The 25,152-nt window shown below is 45.1% G+C and overlaps 1 protein-coding gene across 9 annotated transcripts in view; it reads left to right on the forward strand.

Moving 5' to 3' along the window:
- Window positions 1-25,152, forward strand: part of LOC119964527 (dual specificity testis-specific protein kinase 2-like) — a 165,062-nt gene that overhangs the window by 80,642 nt on the left and 59,268 nt on the right. For all 9 annotated transcript variants that reach the window (XM_038794128.1, XM_038794132.1, XM_038794126.1 and 6 more), the window contains 2 exons: window positions 3,714-3,762; window positions 14,264-14,410. In XM_038794128.1, coding sequence (XP_038650056.1) covers window positions 3,714-3,762; window positions 14,264-14,410 — 196 coding nt within the window. The remainder of the gene's footprint in view (window positions 1-3,713; window positions 3,763-14,263; window positions 14,411-25,152) is intronic.

The raw sequence follows: 25,152 nt of genomic DNA on the forward strand, positions 1-25,152 counted from the left end.
GGCAATGTAGCAGATCTCAGAATCTGAACATCCTCCTGTCAATGCAAAAGGACCCCTGGATGGGAGTGAACGTAAAAGCTCAAACAACCAAACAGAAAATGACTGAAATGCCATCATGTTAGCAAGGCACAGAATTAGTCCCCCCCAAACAAGGAACACTAGGAAATACAGACAATCTTGGGGTATATGGCTCATATGGTTACTACAATTTCAAGATCCGTTTTGAAAGTAAGGACACTTGTCAGTGAAAGACATCTGTTGCAAATCCCTTGGGTCCCCCTACTTTATATGTTTAATACTGTCTGGGTCTCTCAATAGGTGTCTTTTTACAGGTGTTAGTATTTTGGTAGTGTCAGTTTATACAACTTTCACTATGTATTGTGAAATGTGCATCCTACCCATAGGCACTGAATTTCTTCCAATACTTAATAAATGATGCAGAACTAGCCTGGGAACAAAACAAACATACAACAGCCGAGGACAAATGTTATAATTTGTAGTAATGTGACTTTACCAGGGCCAATTGACAGTTTTCCTGGAATGTACCTGGGCCATTTTCCTTTGTGCACTAAACTCTTGAGAATCTTGCTATCCCTTTTGACCTTCTGTGTTCCAAACTATTATCCAATCCAGTAGATACTAACTCAAATATCTGCTGTTTGATTGCTGCATTAATTGTACAGCCCATATTGAATTGATTATTTCTGCTTTTGTACGGCTGCATTGAATTTCCAGATGTTTGACATTATTTTGTTTGTGAAGAGTACTGTCTATATTGTACCTGATACCTCTTACTGATGAAACTTTGCTATGTTTAAGTTCAGCAGGTCAGAAGTTTAAAAACAATCTGTCGATTATCTCTAATCAGATGCATTTTATATTTGTGAGTGACATAATATGATGTAATATGTGTATTATGGATCTTCTAATTGCCTCGTATTATTAATGATGGTATTTTGCCATCTGAGCTTAACATTACATGTTTTGTGGTTAGCTAGTGTGATTTGCATTTGCCAATTTTCTTTTAGTTTTTGTTCTGGTGTTTCTTATTTGTAGTCTTGCTTCACTCATTTCTGCAATGATTGTACTTCATGGTGACTTGGCCTCTGTACCTCAATATTCCATGTTAATTGAAAATATTCTAACTAAATGTTGATTTCAAGGCTTCATTAATTATTTGCTGCCTGTGGAACACTCGGACGTGCAGTGTTGCCTGGAGCTTCATCTTATTGTCATATGTTCAGATACAGAGCTATCTATCACTTTATCTATAAATTACATTTTTAATATGTTAAAACTAATAATATTTCCTGAAACTTGCATTTGTTTAAAATAACCTTCACAAAGGACCTGAACAATCAAGGTAATGCACAGTTGGTTAAACACAGTTTGCATCACGGTCCAGTTTCTACTCCAGTACATTTTTGTTGAATCATCACGTGAATACTGGGAATGCAGAATTCAGAATATTTGTTGCAGAACCAGTCTTTTATGTAGCAGTGAGTTAAGTGATATGGTGCTTTGTAGCAACTTTGTTACGTGTCTGTCTACAAAATGTATTAAGTTGATTTTTTAAAAAATTGAATTTCACCACTGTGGAGATGATGGCCTTTCAAATGGACTTACGGTACATAACTAACAACTTCTTTTTTTAAAAATGTTTTTATTCTCTATTTTCACATTTTCCTCCAAAATTCCCACCCCACCCCCAAACCGTAAACGGTAACAAATACAAAGTCAATCCCCTTAACAATAACAACGATCCCATCCTCCCACCACCCCAAACAACGGCCCACCTGTCAATATATGCATCCAATAAAACTAACCCTCCCACGGTGGAAACAAAAAAAAACAAAGGAGAAAAAGGAGTCCGGGACCGCCCAAGGTCACCCTAGATTCCACTCCCCCCACCACCCCACACACACTCGACGCCGTCCTACCTCCGAAAGAGTACCGTATGTGACACCCAAGAGTTGTAAACCCCCCCCCCCCCTCCAACTCCTCCCGCCCACTACCTCTTGTAAAACTCCTTCCCCCAACATCGGTTCCTTCCCTCCAACTTTCCACTCTGGCTAGACCCCTCGGACCCTGTTCTGCCTGGCTCCGATGGCTGCAGCCCCTCCCCCCACCTCACTCCCGTTCACTGGCCGGTTTAAACCGGCCAGCGCGGAGGCCCCCGCCCAGGTCCCTTTCCCCCTTGCCCGGCCCAAGGAAAGCCCAGAAATCCCCTTTTAGCATGCACACCCTGCATGTCCACCTACACGCCAAAGAGCCCTCGCTTCGAGTGCAAATCCCATCACTTCCCTTGTCCAAATATATACACCATTGGCTCCTTTAGCTCATACACCCGGACGTAGTGAAACAAAAAAAGAAAAGACAAAAAATAAGAAAATACAGTCCTGAGGTTACATCGGCACATGGCCATTTCTCAATTTCTCAGTTCTGCCACAGTCCTTCTGCCTTCGCAAACTCCTCCGCTGCTTCTGCTGTTCCAAAATAAAAGTCCTTGAGCTTATAAGTCACCCTCAGCTTCGCTGGATATACAATGCTGCACTGCACCTTGCTGATGTACAGTGCCCTCTTCACCCGGTTGAAAGCAGCCCGCCTCCTCGCCAGCTGCCCCGTAAAGTCCTGGTATACACGTATACCAGCTCCAGCCCACTGCACCACCCGCTTCTGCTTGGCCCAGCACAGGACCTTCTTTTTCACACAGTACCTACGGAAGCACAAAGTCACTACTCTTGGTGGCTCACCCGCCTTTGGTACAGGCCTCCACGACCGATGAGCCCGATCCAGTTCATATCAGGAGGGATCCTCCCCCAATAGTTTTGCCAGCATCGCAGAAAAATACTCAGTCTGCCTCGGCCCTTCAACTCCTTCGGGCAACCCCACAACCCTCTAATTCTGTCGCCTGGACCTGTTTTCCAGGTCTTCCAATTTTCCTTGCAGATCCTTGTTCACCTCCATCGCCTTCCGTATCTCCTTCCCCATCGAGGTAAGTTGATCACCGTGCTGCCCCACCGTCTCCTCCACTACCTTCAGCGCCTCCCCTTGCTCCCACACCTCCGCCAGTGCACTCGCCACCGCCGTCGTCACCGGGGAAATCGCCTCCTCCACCAGCACCCTCAAAACCTCCCTCATCTCCTTCCTCATCGCCTCCAGGTGTTTTGTAAACTGCCTTTCGAATTCTGCAGCCATTACCGTAGTTATTTCTTCGCCTTCAGCAATGCGGCCTCCCCTGGTGCTCCAGCCTCCTTTTTCCCTGGTGACCCTGTGGTAACCTCTCCACTCCTCGACGGGCCCTCAGCTGTTCTTTTACCGGCCGTTTTCTTGCTGATCCTGGACATCATCTTCTACTGTGCCTTCTCCGTGCCTTCTCCCTGCCTTTGACGCCTCCGTGGACCCTGGGGCCGGGCTTAAAGCCCCGAAAATGCCGTTCCCGATCGGGAGCCCTCCGCCTCCCGCCCGCCGTCCCATAACTAACAACTTCAACAGCACCCAGAGATGATGCTTCCTCTCAGTGATTTGTATTTGTTAATCCTCTCTTTAGCACCATAGGAATTATTTTCTATGTTAAGACACTTTATTGTACAAGTTGTTTACCCTTGCCGTTGAATGTTATGACTGCTCCTTAAATAACATTTATAAATTCACGCTTTTACTTTTGCAAGGCTTTTATTTATATTGTGGCCCTTTTTGTGATGTACTTGCAGATTTATGGGTGTTTGTGTTCATGAAGGCCAACTGCACGCATTAACTGAGGTAGGTTGCTGGGTTTCATAGTAATATTGTTACATTAATAATATTATGGGATACAATGGTGTGATTGTTAGATTACTAGTCCAATAATCCAGAGTCCTGCAAGAGAATGCGAGTGATATCCCAGCAGTGCAATTTGACAATTTTAGTTTAGTTTAAAACAAAATTTAAATAAAACTGGATGTATAAAGCTGGTATGAAGTTATTGGGTTGCCATGAAAACCCAACTGTTTCACAAATGTCCTTTTGGAAAGGAAACCCACTGCCTTTAATCAATCTAGCCTATGAACGTTATTACCTCTTAACTGCTCCCTTAAATGACCTAGTAAACCATCAAAGGGAAGTTAGGTATAGGTAATAAATACTGAATTGGCAAACTTACCTTAGCAGTGGGGATACCTTGTGTGGGATTTCGGGAATTCAGCCTTCTCTGCAACTCATTTGTGTACTTGATGTGGATGCTAGTTGTCAACATGTATCGTATTCTATTACTCCAATACTCATTACACATCTTAATTAGCATGAAAAGTGACAAATATCATTGAAATAATTTTGTATTTGGTCCCCAAAATATGCCTGTTATGAGATTGGAACAGATTCCAAGTATTTGAAAGATAGTTTACAAAGCCACCCAGATCTTGGATGTTTAAAAAAAAAATGTTATTGAAATTTTTTGAAAAATATATATCAACAGATCAATAATAACCATAACAATAATAATAATAAACACCCCCCGACACCCGTAACAACGCATATAACAAACCCCCCCCACCCCCCCAAACCCAATAAACAACAAAATAAATTAACAACAAGCAAATTAACTTAAACACTATCCCCCTAAACCCCCTCCCCCCCCGGGTTGCTGCTCCTGGAGACATAGTACCTTATCGTTGAGCCAGAAAGTCGAGGAAAGGCTGCCACCTCCTAAAGAACCCTTGTACCGACCCCCTCAGGGCGAATTTGACCCTCTCCAGCTGAATGAATCCCGCCATGTCATTAATCCAGGTCTCCACGCTCGGAGGTCTCGCATCCTTCCACTGCAGCAAGATCCTCCACCGGGCTACTAGGGACGCAAAGGCCAAAACATCGGCCTCTTTCGCCTCCTGTACTCCCGGCTCCACCCCAACTCCAAATATCGCGAGTCCCCAGCCTGGCTTGACCCTGGATCCCACCACCCTCGACACCGTCCTCGCCACCCCCTTCCAGAACTCCTCCAGTGCTGGGCATGCCCAGAACATATGGGCATGGTTTGCTGGACTCCCCGAACAACTGACGCACCTGTCTTCGCCCCCAAAGAACCTACTCATCCTAGATCCGGACATGTGGGCCCGGTGCAGCACCTTGAACTGGATGAGACTAAGCCTCGCACATGAAGAGGAGGAGTTCACCCTCTCCAGGGCGTCCGCCCATGTCCCCACCTCAATCTGCTCCCCCAGCTCCACCTCCCACTTAGCCTTCAGCTCCTCTACCGGTGCCTCCCCCACCTCCTGCATTGACTGGTAAATGTCAGACACCTTCCCATTCCCGACCCACACCCCCGAAAGCACCCTATCCCTTACCCTCCGCGGGGGCAGCAAAGGGAACCCCTCCACCTGTCGCCTAGCAAACGCCTTGACCTGAAGGTACCTGAACATATTCCCCGGAGGGAGCTGAAACTTCTCCTCCAGTTCACCAAGGCCCGCGAACCTCCCATCAATAAACAGGTCTCCCAACTTCCTAATGCCTGCCCTGTGCCACCCCAGGAACCCACCATCCATGTTCCCTGGGACAAACCGGTGGTTCCCCCGCAGCGGGGCCTCCACCGAGCCCCCTACTTCCCCCCTGTGTCGCCTCCACTGCCCCCAAATTTTGAGGGTAGCCGCCACCACGGGGCTCGTAGTGTACCTCGTTGGAGGGAGCGGCAGCGGCGCCGTTACCAGTGCCTTCAGGCTCATGCCTCCACAGGATGCCATCTCCATCCGTTTCCATGCTGCCCCCTCCCCATCCATTACCCACTTACGTACCATCGAAACGTTAGCCGCCCAATAGTACCCAGAGAGGTTGGGCAGCGCCAGCCCCCCTCTATCCCTGCCCCGCTCCAAAAAGACCCTCCTTACCCTCGGAGTCCCGTGCGCCCAAACAAATCCCAGAATGCTGCTGTTCACCCTCCTAAAAAAGGCCCTCGGAACGAAAATGGGGAGGCACTGAAACAAAAACAAAAACCTCGGGAGCACCGTCATTTTAACGGACTGTACTCTACCCGCCAACGACAACGGCAGCATGTCCCACCTTTTAAATTCCTCCTCCATCTGCTCCACCAACCTAGTAAAATTGAGCTTGTGCAGAGTCCCCCAGCTCCTAGCCACCTGAACCCCCAGGTACCTAAAACTCCTCACTGCCCTCTTTAGCGGGAGCCTACCAATCCCCTCCTCCTGATCTCCCGGGTGTACGACAAACAGCTCACTCTTGCCCAGGTTCAATTTATATCCCGAGAAACTCCCGAACTCAGCAAGAATCTCCATCACCTCCGGCATTCCCCCCACCGGGTCTGCTACATACAACAGCAAATCATCCACATACAGCGACACTCGGTGCTCCTCCCCACCTCGCACCAAACCCCTCCACCTCCTCGACTCCCTGAGAGCCATGGCAAGAGGCTCAATTGCCAACGCAAAAAGTAAGGGGGACAGGGGGCTCCCTTGCCTCGTCCCACGGTGGAGCCTGAAGTACTCGGACCTCCTCCCATTTGTCGCTACACTCGCCATTGGGGCCTCATACAGCAACCTCACCCATTTAATAAACCCCACCCCAAATCCGAACCTCTCCAACACCTCCCACAAGTACCCCCACTCAACCCTGTCAAAGGTCTTCTCCGCATCCAATGCCACCACAATCTCCGCCTCTCCTTCTGCTTCTGGCATCATTATCACATTTAGCAGCCTTCGCACGTTTGTGTTCAGCTGCCTCCCCTTCACAAAACCCGTCTGATCTTCATGTACCAACCCTGGCACCCAGTCCTCTATTCTAGTGGCCAAGATCTTCGCCAGCAACTTGGCGTCTACATTCAGCAGTGAAATTGGCCTGTATGATCCGCACTGTTAGGGGTCCTTATCACGCTTCAGGATCAGGGAAATTAGCGCCCGAGACATCGTCGGGGGCAAAAAACCCCCCTCCCATGCCTCGTTGAAGGTCCTAACCAACAGGGAACCCAGCAGATCCGGGTATTTCTTATAAAATTCAACCGGGAACCCATCCGGTCCCGGCGCCTTCCCCGACTGCATGTGGCCAATCCCACTGACCAGCTCCTCCAACTCGATCGGCGCCCCCAGTCCCTCCACCTGCTCCTCCTGCACCCTTGGAAATCGGAGCCTGTCCAAAAAACTCTCCATTCTCCCTCCCACCGCCGGCGGCTCCGACCGGTACAGTTCCCTATAAAAGTCCCTAAAGACTTCATTGACCTCTGCCCCCTGCCGCACCACATTCCCATCTCTATCCTTCACTCCACCAATCTCCCTAGCCGCGTCCCGCTTACGAAGCTGATGCGCCAGCATCCTGCTCGCCTTCTCTCCATACTCATAGACCGCTCCCTGCGCCTTCCTCCACTGTGTCTCCGCCGTTCTGGTGGTCAATAAATCAAACTTAGCCTGCAAGCTATACCGCTCCCCCAGCAATCCCTCCTCCGGGGTCTCCGCATACCTCCTATCCACACTCAACAGCTCCCCCACCAGTCTCTCCCTCCTCTCCCTATGGGCTCGGATGGAGATCAGCTCCCCCCTAATCACTGCCTTCAGAGCCTCCCACACCATCCCCACCTGGACCTCCCCAGTATCATTGACCTCGAGGTACCTCTCGATACATCCCCGAATCCTCCTACACACCTCCTCATCAGCCAATAACCCCACGTCCAGACGCCAAAGCGGGCGCTGGTCCCGCACCTCCCCCATCTCCAGATCCACCCAATGCGGAGCATGGTCCGAAATCGCAATAGCCGAATATTCGGCCTCCTCCACCCTCGGGACCAGTCCCCTACTCAAAACAAAGAAATCAATGCGGGAATAAACCCTGTGCACATGGGAGAAAAAAGAGTACTCCCGAGCCCTCGGCCTCCCGAACCTCCAGGGATCCACTCCTCCCATCTGGTCCATAAACCCCCTCAACACCTTGGCCGCCGCCGGCCTCCTGCCTGTCCTTGAACTAGAACGATCCAGTAGGGGATCCTGCACCGTATTGAAGTCCCCCTCCCATGATCAAGCCCCCCACCTCCAGGCCAGGAATGCGGCCCAACATACGCTTCATGAAACCAGCATCATCCCAATTTGGGGCGTACACATTAACCTACACCACCCTCTCCCCCTGCAGCTTACCGCTCACCATCACATATCTGCCGCCACTATCAGCCACAACCTCAGACGCCTCAAACGCCACCCTCTTCCCCACCAGGATCGCCACCCCCCGGTTCTTCGGGTCGAGCCCTGAGTGGAAAACCTGCCCCACCCACCCCTTCCTCAGACGGACCTGGTCCGTCACCTTCAGGTGGGTCTCCTGGGATGGCCACGTCCGCCTTCAGCCCCTTCAGATGCGAAAACACCCGGGCCCGCTTAACCGGCCCATTCAACCCCCTCGCGTTCCACGTAATCAGCCGGATCGGGGGAACCCCGCCCCCCCTCCCCCGTCGACTAGCCATAGCCCATCGACTGCTCGCCCCTGGCCAGCACCCATTCGGCCCGTTTCCCACGGCGATAGAACCTCACCCCGACCCGCACCGGTATCCCCCCCCCCCCACTGTACTCCCGTTAGCCAGCTGACTTCTGCTGACCCCGGCAGCTCCTGCTCGAACTCCGACCCCTCCTAATATGAGGTCCCCCCTCCTCCCCTGCATCAGCTCCTTGGCACCGCTTCAGCGCGGAAAACCGGTCTAATAACCACGCCCCTCGCCACCAGCTCCACCCCCTCATCCCGCAGCGCGGGAAACCAGAGAAAAGCCCGCGCTTTCACACTGCCCCACCCCACCAACGCAGCTCCCAAACAGCAGTCCCAACCCAACCACCAACTCCGTACAAACAAAGACACAGATCAACCACAAACCCCAGTACCCCCCTTAGAACACAAAACCATAACCCACATCATCCGAAAGCGAGAGAAAAAACAGAAACAAACAGAATAACCAGCTACAGCATAAACAGTGATACAGAAATAGAAAAACTCCCACAGCCCCCAATCTCTAGTTCGAGTCCAACTTTTCAGCCTGCACAAAGGCCCATGCTTCCTCCGGGGACTCAAAGTAGTAATGCCGGTCCTTGTAGGTGGCGCGCAGGCGGCAACATGCCGAACTTCACCTGCTTTCCGTGGAGCACCGCCGTTGTCCGGTTAAACCCGGCTCTCCGCTTGGCCACCTCCGCACTCCAGTCCTGGTAGACACGCACTACCGAATTCTCCCACTTACTACTCCTCACCTTCTTGGCCCATCGGAGAACACACTCCCGGTCACTGAACCGATGGAACCGCACCAGCACCGCCCGCGGGGGTTCATTCGCCTTAGGCCGCCTGGCCAGTACTCTGTGGGCCCTCTCCAGCTCCAGGGGCAGATGGAAGGATCCTGCCCCCACCAGCGAGTTCAGCATCACGGCCACATCGGCCGGCAGGTCCGACCCCTCCAGCCCCTCCTCGAGGCCCAGGATCCGCAGGTTCTCCCTCCGTGACCGAAGCTCCATCTCCTCGAACCGATCTTGCCACTTTTTATGAAGCGCCTCGTGTATCTCCACCTTCCCCACGAGGGCCGAAACCTCCTCCTCGCGCTCAGAGGCCTGCTGCTGCAACTCAAGTATCGCTGCACCCTGGGTTGTCTGGGTTTCCAGCAGCTTACTAGTCGTCACCTTCAGGGATTCCAACAACTCCCCTTTCAGCTCCGTAAAATAGCGCAGAAGGGCTGCCTGCTGCTCCTCCGCCCACTGCCTCCACTCCTCAGGGGCTCCACTGGCCGCCATTTTGTCCACCTTCCCCCGCTTTTCCAGGGGAGCTACTGCCGTTTTTCTCCTCGCCCCACTTCGAGTCCGCACCATAAATCACGGGGGATTTTGCTCCAGACCCCTTTATCCACCGGGAATCATCGAATCAGCACTGTTTGGGGCCCTTGAAAGAGCCCACAAGTCCTATTAAAGTGGGAGCTGCCGAACGTGCGGCTTAGCTCCGCATAGCCGCAACCCCAGATCTTGGATGTTGTAACCTTGTTATACACATAAAATTAGTAGTTCCTACTAAAAGCTGCTATTACAGCTGCTATGTTTTGAAATGTGGTTGCAATTTGCTTGGGTAAAATGGATAGTTTTAGACAAAACAGTGGTAAGGGTTATGGGAATAACAATCAAAGGTTTCTCAGTCTTACTCCACATCATCCATACACTGCATGAGCAAACCTAAATTGCTATTGGTGAAGAATCATTATGGACCCCCCAAAGCCTCCGTGCCCTCTTTAATATGTTTTGACACCTGAAGATGAATGTTCTCTGTATGATGCTCTCTATCACCTGCATATTTTTCCCTTTATTAGTGCACCTATTTTAATTGTGGCATATTGACATTCATTACTCTTGAACTAACTACTAGAGTAACCATGATGTTTTGTATGGGAGAAGATTATGTTGATTGTTGAATTTGTTTAGTCAGAATTATTGGAATTCTTCAGTGATATAACTGGTAGAGTTGATGAGGGGCAGCCGGTGGATGTGGTTATTTGGACTTTCAGAAAGCTTTCAACAAAGTCCCACAAAAGAGATTAGCATGCAAAATTAAAACGTGTGGGATTAGGGATAATGTATTCAGATGGATTGAAAACTAGTTGGCAGACAAGAAACTGAGAGTAGGAATAAATGGTTTTTTTTCCAAATGGCAGTCAGTGACTAGTTGGGTACCGCAGGGATACAATAAATATAAATATATATATATATATGTTGTGTATATATAAAAAATGATTTAGATGAAGGAACTAAATGTAATATCTCCAAATTTGCAGATGACACAAAGCTGGGTAGGAGGGTGAGCTGTGAGGAGGATACAGAAACCCTCCATGTGATTTGGATCAGTGGAATGAGTAGACAAATGAATGACAGATGCAGTATAATCTGGATAAATCTGAGGTTATCCTCTTTGGTAGCAAAAACAGAATGGCAGACTATAATCTGAATGGGCATAAATTAGGAGAGGGGAATGTGCAACGAGACCTGGGTGTCCTTATACTCCAGTCACTGACGGTAAGCATGCAGGTGCAGTAGCAGTGAAGAAGGCAAATGGTATGTTGGCCTTGGTGAGGCCACACGGGGAATATTGTGTGCAGTTTTGGTCTCCTTATCAGAGGAAGATGTTCTTGCCTTGGAGGGAGTGCAGAGAAGGTTTACCAGACTGATTCCTGGGATGGCAGGAATGACCTAGGAGGAAAGATTGAGTTGGTTAGGATTATATTTGCTGGAGGTCAGAGGAATGAGGGGGCTGAGGGGGGATCTCGTAGAAACTTGTAAAAATTCTAACAGAACTAGACAGGGTAGGTGCAAGAAGGGTGTTCCAGATGGTGGGGATGTCCAGAACCAGGGTTCACAGTCTGAGGATATGGGGTAAAATAGTTCAGGATAGAGATGAGGAGAAATGTCTTCACCCATTGTTTGTTTTCAAGAAGCAGTTAGATAAAGCACTTGGGGCAAACGGGATGAAGGATATTGGACACACACACACACACACACACACACACACACACACACACACACACACAAAATCAGGCTCTTGAGTTGGATGATCAGCCATGATCATAATGAATGGCAGAGTAGGATCGAAAGGCTGAATGTTTGTAACTGGTCTGAAGAACTGAATGGTCTGTTTCTGTTCTTACATTTCTAACTTAAGTATCTGCTAACTGTTATGGGTTTATCCTAATGTTGATTTTCCGGAGGTTACGTAGCACAGCTACTGTGCAGTGAAATTATAGATGATGGACTCTGGTATGATTTAAATAGTACTACCTTTAAATAGTCCCAATATATTCAGACTGTTTTGCCATAAGCAAAGACTGAGCTTTCTCTGCACCTACTACAGGCTATGGAGCAAAGACAGGTGATGGAGTGAGGTACGCATCAGTCATGATCTAATTCAGTGGTAGAACAGACTCGAGGTGCTGAACAGCCACTTCCTGATCCTATTTACCTTATTGGGTTGCAGAACTAAGCAAATATAGATGTAGTAGAAAAATTATGTTCCGTAATTTTCGGTTTATGTTCTCTGATAACTCGTATACTAATCCAGACTGTTTTAGAAGACTTTTAGCTGGTCTGGGACATCCTGGACAATACCAAACAATGAGGAGAATCCAATTCCAGATAAATAATCTGGCACGGTTTGGAGCTGATTAAGGTGTTTTGAATTAAGAAGTGGACAGAGGGTTTTTATGTAATTGAGAACCATAACACTTAGTGGGAAAAAGCTTTAAGAATATCAATATATTCATAATGCCAAGGTGCCGCAGGAGACTATTAAATAAGTTAAAAGCCCATGGTGTTAAGGTAAGATCCTGGCATGGATAGAAGATTGGCTGACTGGCAGAAGGCAGGGAGTGGGATAAAGGAGTATTTTTCAGGATGGCAGCCGGTGACTAGTGGTGTGCCTCAGGGCTCTGTGCTTGGACCACAACTTTTCACAATATCCATTAATGATCTGGAAGAAGGTACTGAAGGCACTGTTGCTAAGTTTGCAGATGATACAAAGATCTGTGGAGGGACAGGTAGTATTGAGGAAGCAAGGGGGCTGCAGAAGGACTTGGACAAGCTAGGAGAGTGGGCAATGAAGTGGCAAATGAAATACAATGTGAAAAAGTGTGAGGTTATGCACTTGAGAAGGAGGAATTTAGGCAGACTATTTTCTAAATGGGGAAATGCTTAGGAAATCAGAAGCACAACGGGACTTGGGAGTCCTTGTTCACAATTCTCTTAAGGTTAATGTGCAGATTCAGTCGGCAGTTAAGAAGGCAAATGCAGTTCAAGAGGGCTAGAATACAAGTCTAGGGATGTACTTCTGAGTCTGTGTAAGGCTCTGGTCAGACCCCATTTGGAGTATTGTGAGCAGTTTTGGGCCCCATATCTAAGGAAGGATCATAGATTTTACAGTGCAGAAGGAGGCCATTCAGCCCATCGAGTCTGCACCGGCTCTTGGAAAGAGCACCATACCCAAGCCCACACCTCCACCCTATCCCCATAACCCAGTAACCCCATCTAACCAATCCATCTAACCTGCGCATCTTTGGACTGTGGGAGGAAACCGGAGCAACCCGGAGGAAACCCACACACACACGCGGGGAGAGCGTGCAGACTCCGCACAGACAGTAGCCCAAGCCGGGAATCGAACCTGGGACCCTGGAGCTGTGAAGCAATTGTGCTAACCACTATGCTACCATGCAGCCCTTGGAAAGTGTCCAGAGGAGGTTTACAAGAATGATCCCTGGAATAAGGAACTTTTGAGGGCTCTGGGTCTGTACTCGTTGGAGTTTAGAAGGGTGAGCGGGGATCTTATTGAAACTTACAAGATACTGCGAGTCCTGGATAGAGTGGACGTGGAGAGGATGTTTCCACTTGTAGGAAAAACTAGAACCAGAGGACACCATCTCAGACAAAGGGACGATCTTTTAAAACAGAGATGAAGAGGAATTTCTTCAGCCAGAGGGTGGTAAATCTGTGGAACTTTTTGCCGCAGAAGGCTGTGGAGGCCAATTCACTGAGTGTCTTTAAGACAGAGATAGATAGGTTCTTGATTAATAGGGGGATCAGGGATTATGGGGAGAAGGCGGGAGAATGGGGATGAGAGAAAAATATCAGCCATGATTGAATGGTGGAGCAGATGGGCCGAGTGGTCTAATTCTGATCCTATGTCTTATGGTCTTATATGCCTTTGATTTTAAAGTCATTTATAAAACCAAAATAAATCTACCCAATAATATATGTGACTGGTATATGACAAGATTTCACTTGGACTGCACAACAATATTTTCCTCTTATTTCCACCATTTTATTCCTGTAGTGCACCCTCTTCTTTTTGCCTCTCACCATATTCCCAGCTGTATAAATTTTAAAAAAAACACCAAGCTTTTCCGTTTAAATTTGTATGAACCATTCAACGACAGGATATGGTTTTCGCCTGCAAGGCAAATTTGTGATCTCAGCCATGAAGATTTTGGGATGCACCTCGATTGTTGGGCATGCCTGGAAGTTGCACAGAACTAACTTACTTGTCCCATGACACTCTAATACACCTTTAAATAACTGGTCAAAATTGTGGATTTGCAGTAGCTTTGGCAGTAGTGTGCTTGAGTTATATCTAGATAAACAAGATGAGAAGGTTTCTTTTAGTGGTTAAACCTGTTTTTCTTTTTGGTTAATAGTGGCCGGTGTAATAGTATTTTAAACGGAAAATAAGATATTTTATTGCTGGGAAGTGAGCACAGCATGAGACCACTTCAAATGGTGATTTCTTCTCCTATGTGCTTTCTTTACAGTACATTAATAGAGGGAACCTCGAACAGTTATTAGACAGCAGCGATCATCTGTCCTGGCGTGTCAGGGTCAAAATAGCATACGATCTTGCCTGTGGACTCAGCTACCTACACTCAAAGGGTGTCTTTCATCGGGACTTAACTTCTAAGGCCAGTATATGGAATGAGAAATCAAAAATGAACATTATTTATTTTTAATGCTCTATTTCAATCTTCACTCACTTGGGGAAAATAGACAAGTGATGCGTGTTAAGTCTATTTCAAAATAATTTACAAACACGGATAAAGTTTTGCTTGATTTATGAGAATATGTGCCTGACGTTGTAGATTGGTAGTACTGCATAAGATGGTATGCTCCAAAGTTATTTTAAAACTCGGCATTATTGCAAGGCTCAATTTTTCTGTAGCTTAAAAGAGTACTTTTTCTGATTCTCTTATTGCCTTGCTGGAAGAATTGGGAGAAGCCTCTAGTCTCTCTTTCAGAGTAGCTCAGATGTCCCATTACAGCTTCACGAATGTATTACTTTTCATGTGGGTCTAGTTTTGCTTTTACATTTTCAGATTTTTTTCAGAGAATTAAGGTGTTTTACCAATGAGCTTTCACAATGAATATTAATAGAAATATTGTTTTCTTGAGGCCATGTATAAAATAAAGCATGGACAACATTGTCATATAGTTTGCGGCAGTGCTATATGTAATTCTCTGTTGAGCTATTGACAACCACAAAGTTGTGGCAGTCGTTTCAAAGAAACATGTAAAGTAAAATGCAGTAAGAATTTACTTAGTGGATAACCCCACTTGAGTTTTTTTTACAATCATTCGACTTGATGACAATCCTGTAATCTGCAATATATTGCCTGCATCAATTCATGTGTACACCTCAGCTGAAACAAAGTTAACATCCAGTCAAAAACTTTTGAATACTAACATGTGATAGTTTATTCATAGTGTAAGGTCCTCTTCTGTTTGTTTCCTGTTTACTTCCTGATTACAACTCTCGATTACTGAACTACTCTGGCGCTGGGATGCCCAGTATAGAAATTCTGTCACTTTCTGAAACATGTTGTTGATGGTGTTCGATACCAATCAGTTTTTGGGTTAAGAGAATATAGATTTTTTTTAAAAACTCACCAAAATTGCGTCCAATACATAGATGTCAAATTTGTGGGGAAAGTGTCTTGCACCAGACTCTACTTGATTTTCCCCAAACCTCTGCTGTGTAGGTTGGGTAACCCGATGCAAACTGTGGAAGGATGGTCTTTATCTTTGCCCTATCTTCGAGCAATTTTCACCTAGAAGCATATGTAGGGAGTTGATTTGAAAATGGATGTTATAGGAGTACCATTGCCAAGTTAATTCGCATCAATGTCAAATGCTTACTTGTGCTCCCCTGACCTTTTATACAATTACTGTGAAAGATGCTTTCTTCAGGGTAAAATAAGTCAGATTTCCAGGAACAGGTTCGGTTGAACCATGGAACAATGTTTGGATGAAAGAGATGTCATGTCCAATAAGGATACCCTATCCCTAACTTTCAGAATGTAGACTGCAGTCAATGTAAACTTTTGAAAATTGATTCTTAAAAAATGGTCAAAGTGCTGCCCAAGCTGGCTGCTGAGAGTTGGGTGACTCAAAATGGAGTCCTGTCTGAACCTGATTCTAGAAAGCGCTCTATGTAAACTGGTTTCTCAGGTATAAAGTGACCCTTAGCTCGGTGGAAGAGATTTAACAGACGATGGCCACCAGACTTATTGGCACTGATGATGGAACATGAAATAAAGTTTTACAGTGAGCTAGCAAAAGCTGGTATGTTGATGGATTATCAATCATTCCTCATTCTGAATCAATCACTTTGACTGCAATCCATTATGTGGATGATGGGAGGCACTGAAACTTGCCATCATATGAACTAAACTAACTGAATGAGGGTTGAGACCTTTTTATTCTACAAGGCAACTCAGCAAGACAGTCTGAAACCACCAGGATGAGAGGGACATATAAAATCAAAATACTGTTGGATGCTGGAAATCTGAAAAAAAAAAGAAAATGTGCATAAACTCAGCAGGTCCGGCAGCATCTGTAGAGAGAAACAGTTATTGTTTTGGATCTAAATGATCCTTCCACAGAAAAGTTCTGTAGAAGAATCATTTAGATTTGAAGCATTTACTCTGTTTCTCTCCACAGATGTTGCTAGACTTGCTGAGGATGAGAGGGACAATTCCTCCAGTCAGAAGAACAGAATCCTGCCTCAAGGCAATCAACCAAGACAGTGTGAAGGGGACTTAGTTGTTTTTATTTACAAAGTTTAGTCTCTACAGAAGGCATTTACTTCACGGGCGGGTGTCGGGAGGGTCATGGAGCCGTCCATTGCGGTGCTCCGGATTGCGCAAATCCGCATGCAACAGCAGCAGCTGGCTTTTAACAATGCCGGCTGTGAGCGGCCTTCAAAATAATAATTTTTAAAATGTGGCCGCTCTGCGCATGTACACCGATGCGCATATTGTTACATTTTCACGGCCGTCATTTGGAAGACCATTCGCAGCCGGCATTGTTAAAAGCTTACATGCAAATTTACGCAATCAGAGATGCAAGAGAAGATTTAAAATAAAATTCAATGTAATCTTCCTACCTGAAGGGAGGCAGAAAGCTGGTCACACACCCCCACAAACGTCGACATTGCGTGCTTTGGGCGCGATTGCAATTCCTTCATTTTCTCAGCAACAAACAAGTAAAATTTAAAATGGATCGTTTTGTTATAAGGAAGAGAGGTCCAGAGACACAAACAGGCCAGGATCGCGCAACTAAACCTGCTGGAGAGAGTGGCCAGGAGAGTGCAGCAGGACAAAACAGTGGTGGTATGAGTTGTTCAGGAGGGTCCACAACAGGGCAAAGCAGTGCTGGTGTGAGCTGTCTAGGAGAGTCCACAACAGTACAAAGCAGTACTGGTTGGTATGAGCTGTTCAGGAGAATCCACAACAGACAAAGCAGTGCTGGTGTGAGCTGTTCAGGAGGGTTCACAACAGTACAAAGCGGTGCTGGTGTGAGCTGTTCAGGAGAATCCACAACGGGACAAAGCAGTGGTAGTATAAGCTCCAGGGCCTCTGGTGAACAGCCCATTACGAAGAAGCTGAAATCAGGCAAAAAGCAGTATAAAGACGATTTTTTAAGGGATGGATTTATGAATTGTGCCAAATGAAAATCTGGATGCAAGGCCCATGTGCATTAATGCAGGGAAGTGCTGGCAAATGAAAGTTTAAAACCCTCAAAACTTCAAAGGCATTTGAAGACTAAGCATAGCGAGTTCGAGGACAAACTTCTCGATGTTTTTCAAAAGATGCATCGAGAATTTAAATCGTCAGCTGAAGTCCTCAGCAGAAATGTTACATTGAACGACAAAGTACAATTAGCCTCTTACATGGTAGCTTACCGTGTAGCTGAAGAGAAAATGCCCCACACTATAGCAGAGGGATTAGTTCTCCCTGCAGCATTAGATATAGTTTGTATGCTCATTAATGAGAGGTTCGTTGAAAAAGCGAAATGCATCCCACTTAGTGATAACACTGGGTTGCCAAATTTGTGATATTGCTGAGAATTTAGAAGCCCAGGTTATTTCTTGTTTAAAATCAGTGCAGGCTGTTATGGGCCAGGGTTTAAAGAACCCCAAAATGTATCATGGAGTTCACCTGACCCACAACTTTTAATAGATTGTGGTATAGGAAGCACACAGCCCACTCTACAGGTGTGGTACAGCAGAAATGGAAAAGTAGTTTTTAAAGCAAAACAATGTTTATTCTATGAACTCGAGTTAGCCTTTTTAAAACCTACAGTGAACATCTTAGCAACCATTAATTCAAATACAACCCCCAAAGAATACAACACTAAGTAATGCTTAATAACTTCCCAAACAACATCCAGAAGACAGAAGAAACACCTTTCAACAGAAGCACATTAGATTTACATTCACTACTGAGAACATTTATAATTCTGAATTCACCAAATGATCAAGAGATAGTACTTTGATGGCAGAGCGAACAGCAGTACACTTGATTGGTCTGGCTTCAGCTCCAACACTAAAAACAAAACTAAAACACATCCTGCAGCAAACAGCCTAAAACGAAAGTAAAAAGCTGACAGACAGCCCAGCTCCACCCACTCTCTGACATCACTGCAGTAGTAAACACCCATTTCTTAAAGGTACTCTTACATGACAAGGCGTTCTCAATACAATTGGATGAAAGTACAGACATTTCAGATTGTGCAACCGTGCTAGTTTACATTAGGTATGTTTGGCACATTGGATTTGTTGAAGATTTGCTGTGTACCTGACTTTACCAACCAACACGACTGGCGCAGAAATATTTGAAGCTTTGAATAGTTTCTTGGTTGGAACGAGCGGGCTCGACTGAGTTTTTGCAGAGGAATCACAAGTGATGGAGCCAATGTGACTGGGGAAAAAACAGGGGAGTTATATAGTAAGGATTAAGGAGGCAGCTGGTCAGGACATTATTTGGAATCATTGTTTTATTCACCATGAGGCACTGGCATCGAAAAGAATTCCATCCGATCTTGAAGTGGTGTTGAAAGGAATTGTGAAAGTTGTGAATTTCATTAAACAGAGCACACTTGGACTTTTTGACACTGTACTCCGATATGGGGGCTGAGAACACACATTTATTGTTCCACACAGAAGTACATTGGCTATCAAAGGGCCGGGTGCTACTCAGAGTTTACGAACTGAGGTATGAAATCCACGCTTTCCTCCTTGAGAAATTGTCCTCTCTGGCTGATTCATTTGCTGATGAAACTTGGATGCTGACAATGTCTTACCTTGGAGACATCTTTTCAATTCTAATTGGACTGAACTTCAAATTGCAAGGGAAGGATGATGATTGCTTTCGGCATTGTGAAGAAATTGAAGCTTTCCAAAAGACATTCAAAGGTTGGCAATTGTGAGTGCAAAGCCAAAACTACAACATGTTTCCCACACGGCTACGATACATTGCAAAAACCAGCATTAGTAAGGAAACTGTAAATGGATTGGCAAGCCTTATTCAGTTGCATCTGGTTGCGCTGATCAACAATTTTGGGTGCTACTTTGCAAAGGAGAAGTTTAAGATTTTGAGAGAGAAGAGGTGGGTGAAACATCCCTTTGTGTTTGAGCCCCCAGAATCAGTTCTTAACTTGCAGCTGACTCCAAATGAAGAAACTGAACTTCTGCGCCTTAGCTGTGACAGCACATTAAAAACACGGCACAAGTCAATGAGGCTGTCAGCGTTCTGGAGTAGATACTCATGGAGTATCCGGAGCCGAGTAAAACAAGCATTTTGTTGCTCTTGCCCTTCACAACGACCTACATGTGCGAGGTTGGATTTTCCGTCCTCACAAAGATGAAAACGGCACAAAGGAACTGGCTGAATCCTGCACCCAATATGCGCAAAGCCCTCTCTTCCTGTGAACCTGATTGGAGTGAGATTGTGAGGACCAAGCAGGCTCACCTCTCGCATTAACGGTAAGAGAAAATGGTGGGTCGCAAAGGTCGGCCGGCGTGGGTCCCGGAGGTTGGTCAATTGATAAAAACGTGTCCCCGGAAAAAAAGTTTGAAAAACACCTGCTGTACTGAAATTCGACCAAAGTGTTGTCTGAAAATCCAGAGACTTTCAACTTCCATTTATCTCCAACGAACCACGAGAGAGAATCCATCCAGACCTGGGGCATGTACTTTCTAGAGGACTGTTTATCAACTATCCACTTTAAACGCTTTCTCTAAAATACAACTTGCTGCAGACAACCAAGAATTGAGGGAAAGGTGCCCAACCTGATGATTCCCTTATTTTCCCTTTAATCTTTTCCCATTATCATTTTGATCCATGGTTGCTGAATGGATATGCATATTTAAGTCAGGCAGGGGAAATGAGGATTTCAAAAGTTACAAAAGAGAACTAGCTTTGGATATCAAAACCCAGAATTTGTGGCACCCGGGAGAAGGGTGGGACTCTGTTCTATTGGTTGGCTGGTGGTCATTAAATTGGCCAAAAGGTAGTGTTCTGCATGGTAACAGATGGTGATTGCATCCTGCCTGAGTGTGAAGATTTCCAGAGACATAGAACATAGAACAGTACAGCACAGAACAGGCCCTTCGGCCCTCAATATTGCGCCGAGCCATGATCACCCTACTCAAACCCACGTATCCACCCTATACCCGTAACCCAACAACCTCCCCCTTAACCCTACTTTTATTAGGACACTACGGGCAATTTAGCATGGCCAATGCACCTAACCTGCACATCTTTGGACTGTGGGAGGAAACCGGAGCACCCGGAGGAAACCCACGCACACAGGGGGAGGACGTGCAGACTCCACACAGACAGTGATCCAGCCGGGAATCGAACCTGGGACCCTGGAGCTGTGAAGCATTTATGCTAACCACCATGCTACCCTGCTGCCCCTGCTGCTACCATGCTACCCTGCTGACCTAAGGAAAGTAGAGTTTGAATCCTGGATGCTCATAAAGGACCTGTTTTCTCCCTCGTATTCTCTCTGCAGTTTCAGAAATACAGCAGTTTTTCCAGAGATCTGAATGAATCTGCAGTGAAAGCCTTGAATGGCAAGCCTAAATTTAAGGAAGATTTTCTACCAGATAACCATCTGAAACAAAAATTGTATCCCTTTTATTACCCCTCTTCTCCCATCTGTGTTTGTCTGCCTTGTGTGTGTGCGCATATGTATAGAGGTTGGGGCAAGATAAAGTGGTGGATTAGGAATTTGATAATAGCTCACCAGTTGTATTTGCTGCATATTTCATTATAGTTCTTGTGAGAAATAAAAAGTAATTGAATTTAAATTTACAACCTGGTGACTATAATTATTGGGCAGCTGGGCAGCACGGCGGCGCAGTGGGTTAGCCCTGCTGCCTCACGGCGCCGAGGTCCCAGGTTCGATCCCGGCTCTGGGTCACTGTCCGTGTGGAGTTTGCACATTCTCCCCGTGTTTGCGTGGGTTTCGCCCCCACAATCCAAAGATGTGCACACTAGGTGGATTGGCCATGCTAAATTGCCCCTTAATTGGAAAAATGAATTGGGTACTCTAAATTTATATTTAAAAAAAATTATTATTGGGCAGCCAAGGGCCAAAGACTTCGGATATTTTTCTAAGAATTATTGGTTAATTCAATTGTGTTCCAACTCCGGGCCAAGGAGGCTAGAATTGAACATCCCCTAGCACGGAGTATCGTAACAAAAGGGGAAAGACTCCCACCATCTCCCCTGAAACAGATGATTGTCTAAATAGATCCATTTTCATGCCGGTCGATTTTTAATAATACATACTACTTGAAGGAGCAGATAACTCATCCATAACTAGTCAATTAACAAGGTATGACTTTAAAATTCCCCTTTCTACTCTTGGTTAGCAGGAAACTGAAAATAGCTCATTTGTTGTTGTACAGGAAGAACAGAGGAACAAACTGGAAACCAAGATGTTTATACATATTATACATATGCATTTAATGTATAGGACTTTGAAGGCCTCCGCATTTGTTCATCCAAGGGCTCCTTGCTCTTGAGGAATCCTTTCTCCAATTTTTATATAGACTTCAGATAGCTTTCATGATTCTTATAGCCATCTTTCATTTCATTATATGGGTATAGTAATAAGGGTTTAGGTGGGTGTTTGCAGCATCTCAAAATAGACAAGAGATCACAAGATTTCCTGTGCGTATGTACAACTCTGCAATACTGCAGCTCAAATTTGACCATTGGGTAATTGCAGGTTTTCTTGAAATGGGTAATCTACACATCTTGTTAATCCTGAGCCCCTGACAATGCCAAATGACTTGGGCCACTAAATTATTGGCACGTTGTGCGTAAAATGAACTGTTTGATTTGGGCATCTAATATCCTGAAGCATCATATGGACTGTAAACGTGAACTCTATTTTCTTTCCACAGATTCTGTCAAGTGTACTGAGTTTTTCCAGCACCTTCTCTTTCAGATTCCAGCATCAGCAGTATTTAGCTTTTACTATAATAATGCTTACTGTTAAAGTACTGCTTTTGGGATAACTGAAAGATTACACCAGTCCCTTCTGCGGATACAACAGAAGTGGTATTTCACTGAGTTGCAGTACTTGTTGGAATAGATAGGGTTCAGCATAATGGCAAAATTCTACTTGTACCCAGTACAAGACTTACAGGTGAGGCCATTGGACCATAGGTGTGATCTTCCGCCTGCTTTTGCTGGCGACAGGATTTTCTTGTCCTGCTGCTGTCAGCAGTGTTTTCAGCTGTTTGCACTCTCTGCTGCTAGGGTAGCTTGGGTTAAAGAGTCATTTGTAAAACCTGGACGCAATTTTGAATGTAAAGCATTATTATGAATGAAGATTTTAATGCCCGTTTTTGGGAGTGGAATTTGGAAATTCTCATGTGAAAATATTCTCGGGGTATTCTCTGGAGAAACCCACAGACACTAACTTTGATTCACAGGAGAGTGTGTGTATTTGACCACAGCCAATCTGTGGTCAGTTGTGTTAATGGTGTCATTGTAGCTCAGGATGTACTTTGTAATCCATGTTAATCTTAAAATATGTGTGTATTTGTAAAGTTAAGGATGGGGAGGGAGCGTAAAGGAGTATTTTATAATCAACATTTCCTGTTTAATTTTTTTTTCTGTGAATTAAAATTAGTGGTCCTGTGACTATGTTCCTCCATGTTTTATGAAACAAAAATAAAAAATTAAATCTTTTGAGCCAGGGTTCCAACCTGGGATCTTCCTATCCAACTGGGATTGTAACAATATGCTTAGAGTGTCGCTGCTGGAACACAACCTTGTTTGATGCCACTCTGGATTTCAAAAGGTTTTGATGAAGCCACATTATAGTTGATCTTGGCCAGCATGTTATCATGGAAAGAAATCATGTTGAGCAGCTTCAGAATAGGCTAGTTTTCTCCAGCAGCTTAAATTGACTGTCCTTGGACACATGGGCGAATACCTTGATAAGAACATAAGAACTAGGGGCAGGATTCTGGCCATCTGGTCCTTCGAGCCTGCTCCGCCATTCGATGAGATCTTTTGTGGACTCAGCTCCACTTTCCCGCCCAAACACCATAACCCTTTATTCCTTTATTCTTCAAAAAACTATCTATCTTTATCTTGAAAATATTTAATGAAGGAGCGTCAATTGCTTCACTGGGCAGGGAATTCCATAGATTCACAACCCTCAGGGTGAAGAAGTTCCTCTTAAACTCAGTCCTAAATCTACTTCCTCTTATTTTGAGGCTATGCCCCCTAGTTCTGCTTTCACCCGCCAGTGGAAACAACATGCCTGCATCTATCCTATCTATTCCCTTCATAATTTTATATGTTTCTATAAGATCCCCCCCGCATCCTTCTAAATTCCAATGAGTACAGTCCGTCTGCTGAACCTCTCCTCGTAGCTCTGGGATTAACCTAGTGAATCTCCTCTGCACACCCTCCGGCGCCATGAGATCAATGAAGGCAGTTTATAGTATTCATGGTTTTTCTTTTGCAGCTGCCAACCTGAGAAGGTCCATGTCATTTGTAGATCTTCCATGTTCTAAACTGCACATGGTATTCGGGGTCGATGGTCTAGTTAGATTCTGCGAGCTAATGAGAGCAACAGAGGCAAATGCTTTTCTCATGGTGCTCAGCAGAATTATGCCTCAACAGTTGTAATCGATGGAATCTACCTTGCTCTTGTACAGGGTCGCAATCTTTGTATCATGCATATCCTGTGGCACTGCCCTTTCCCTCCAGCAGAGACTCTTTCTACTACTTACTTTGATATCCAGCAGAGCTTTTAAATGCCTAATGCCAAGTGTTTGTCCAATCTTCAGAGAGCTTCAAATTGTTGGAGCATTGTTAGTAATTCCTATTAGATTCTCTCCAACTCTACTAAGCGTGCATGTTGCTTTTACATATGTGTTGCCTCAGTTTAGGTTGGTTGCTTAGAAGCTGTGATATTTCATTGATTCAGTTGGTTATTGTAGGAATTAAATTTGATCTTTTAGCAAATCCTTTAGAATGATTGAAACTTGTATCTTGCTTTAATGCAACATTAATACTGTAATATGCTAGCCCTCATCTGAGTGAGAGATTTGGCAAGATACGTACATTACTGATGGAGCCATGTTATCTCAGTTTGCATGTGGGTACGGTAGTTAGTTTACATTCCAAAAAAGTTTGCTTAAGATTATGTGCCAAAATCTTATCTTAGATTTTGGCTTTCAAGTCAAAATTTATTTATATGTACCAGTTTTCACGAATTGTGCAAACACCTTCATATTATCATTGAATTTGTTTGTTTCCTTTCGGAAATAAGACTCTTGCCACTGTGCAGCCAAATAAGTTTGTAAGTGATATAGTAGACATTTTTCCCTTGTTGTTCCTAGATAGAAAAGGAAAAAGCAGAGATTTTTCTTCTTGAGCATTTGTATACTATTTGAATTAGCATTTAGAGGGCTTGTCTTGCAAAGAAACTGAACATTCTCATGCCTGTTTGCTCAAGAGGAGCCCTCTTAATGATAATCCAAATAGTATGCAGTGCTCAAGTAGTGAGAACTCTGATTTTTCATATCCTACCCAGTAATATGAGAAGGAATGAATTCTAACTGCAATATTTGCTGAAGGTACATTGGCTTATAGTCTGAAATAAATAAAACAATTGCCGTGATAATATATGGGTGTTTTCACAATCCATGTCAAAAGCTTGTTGTCTGTAAAACCTCAGACATTTTGACTAGTTTATTATTACTGTAAAATATTTTACCCAGTTGCCCTTATTTGCAGGATGAACAAAGGACAAATAAAGGTTTATGATTCAAACAAATTTATTATTAAACACAGAAAAGCAGTTATCCCTCTTAAATTATCCCAAC

Source organism: Scyliorhinus canicula, chromosome 4 (genome assembly GCF_902713615.1).
Source record: "Scyliorhinus canicula chromosome 4, sScyCan1.1, whole genome shotgun sequence".
Taxonomy (NCBI): Eukaryota; Metazoa; Chordata; class Chondrichthyes; order Carcharhiniformes; family Scyliorhinidae; genus Scyliorhinus; species Scyliorhinus canicula.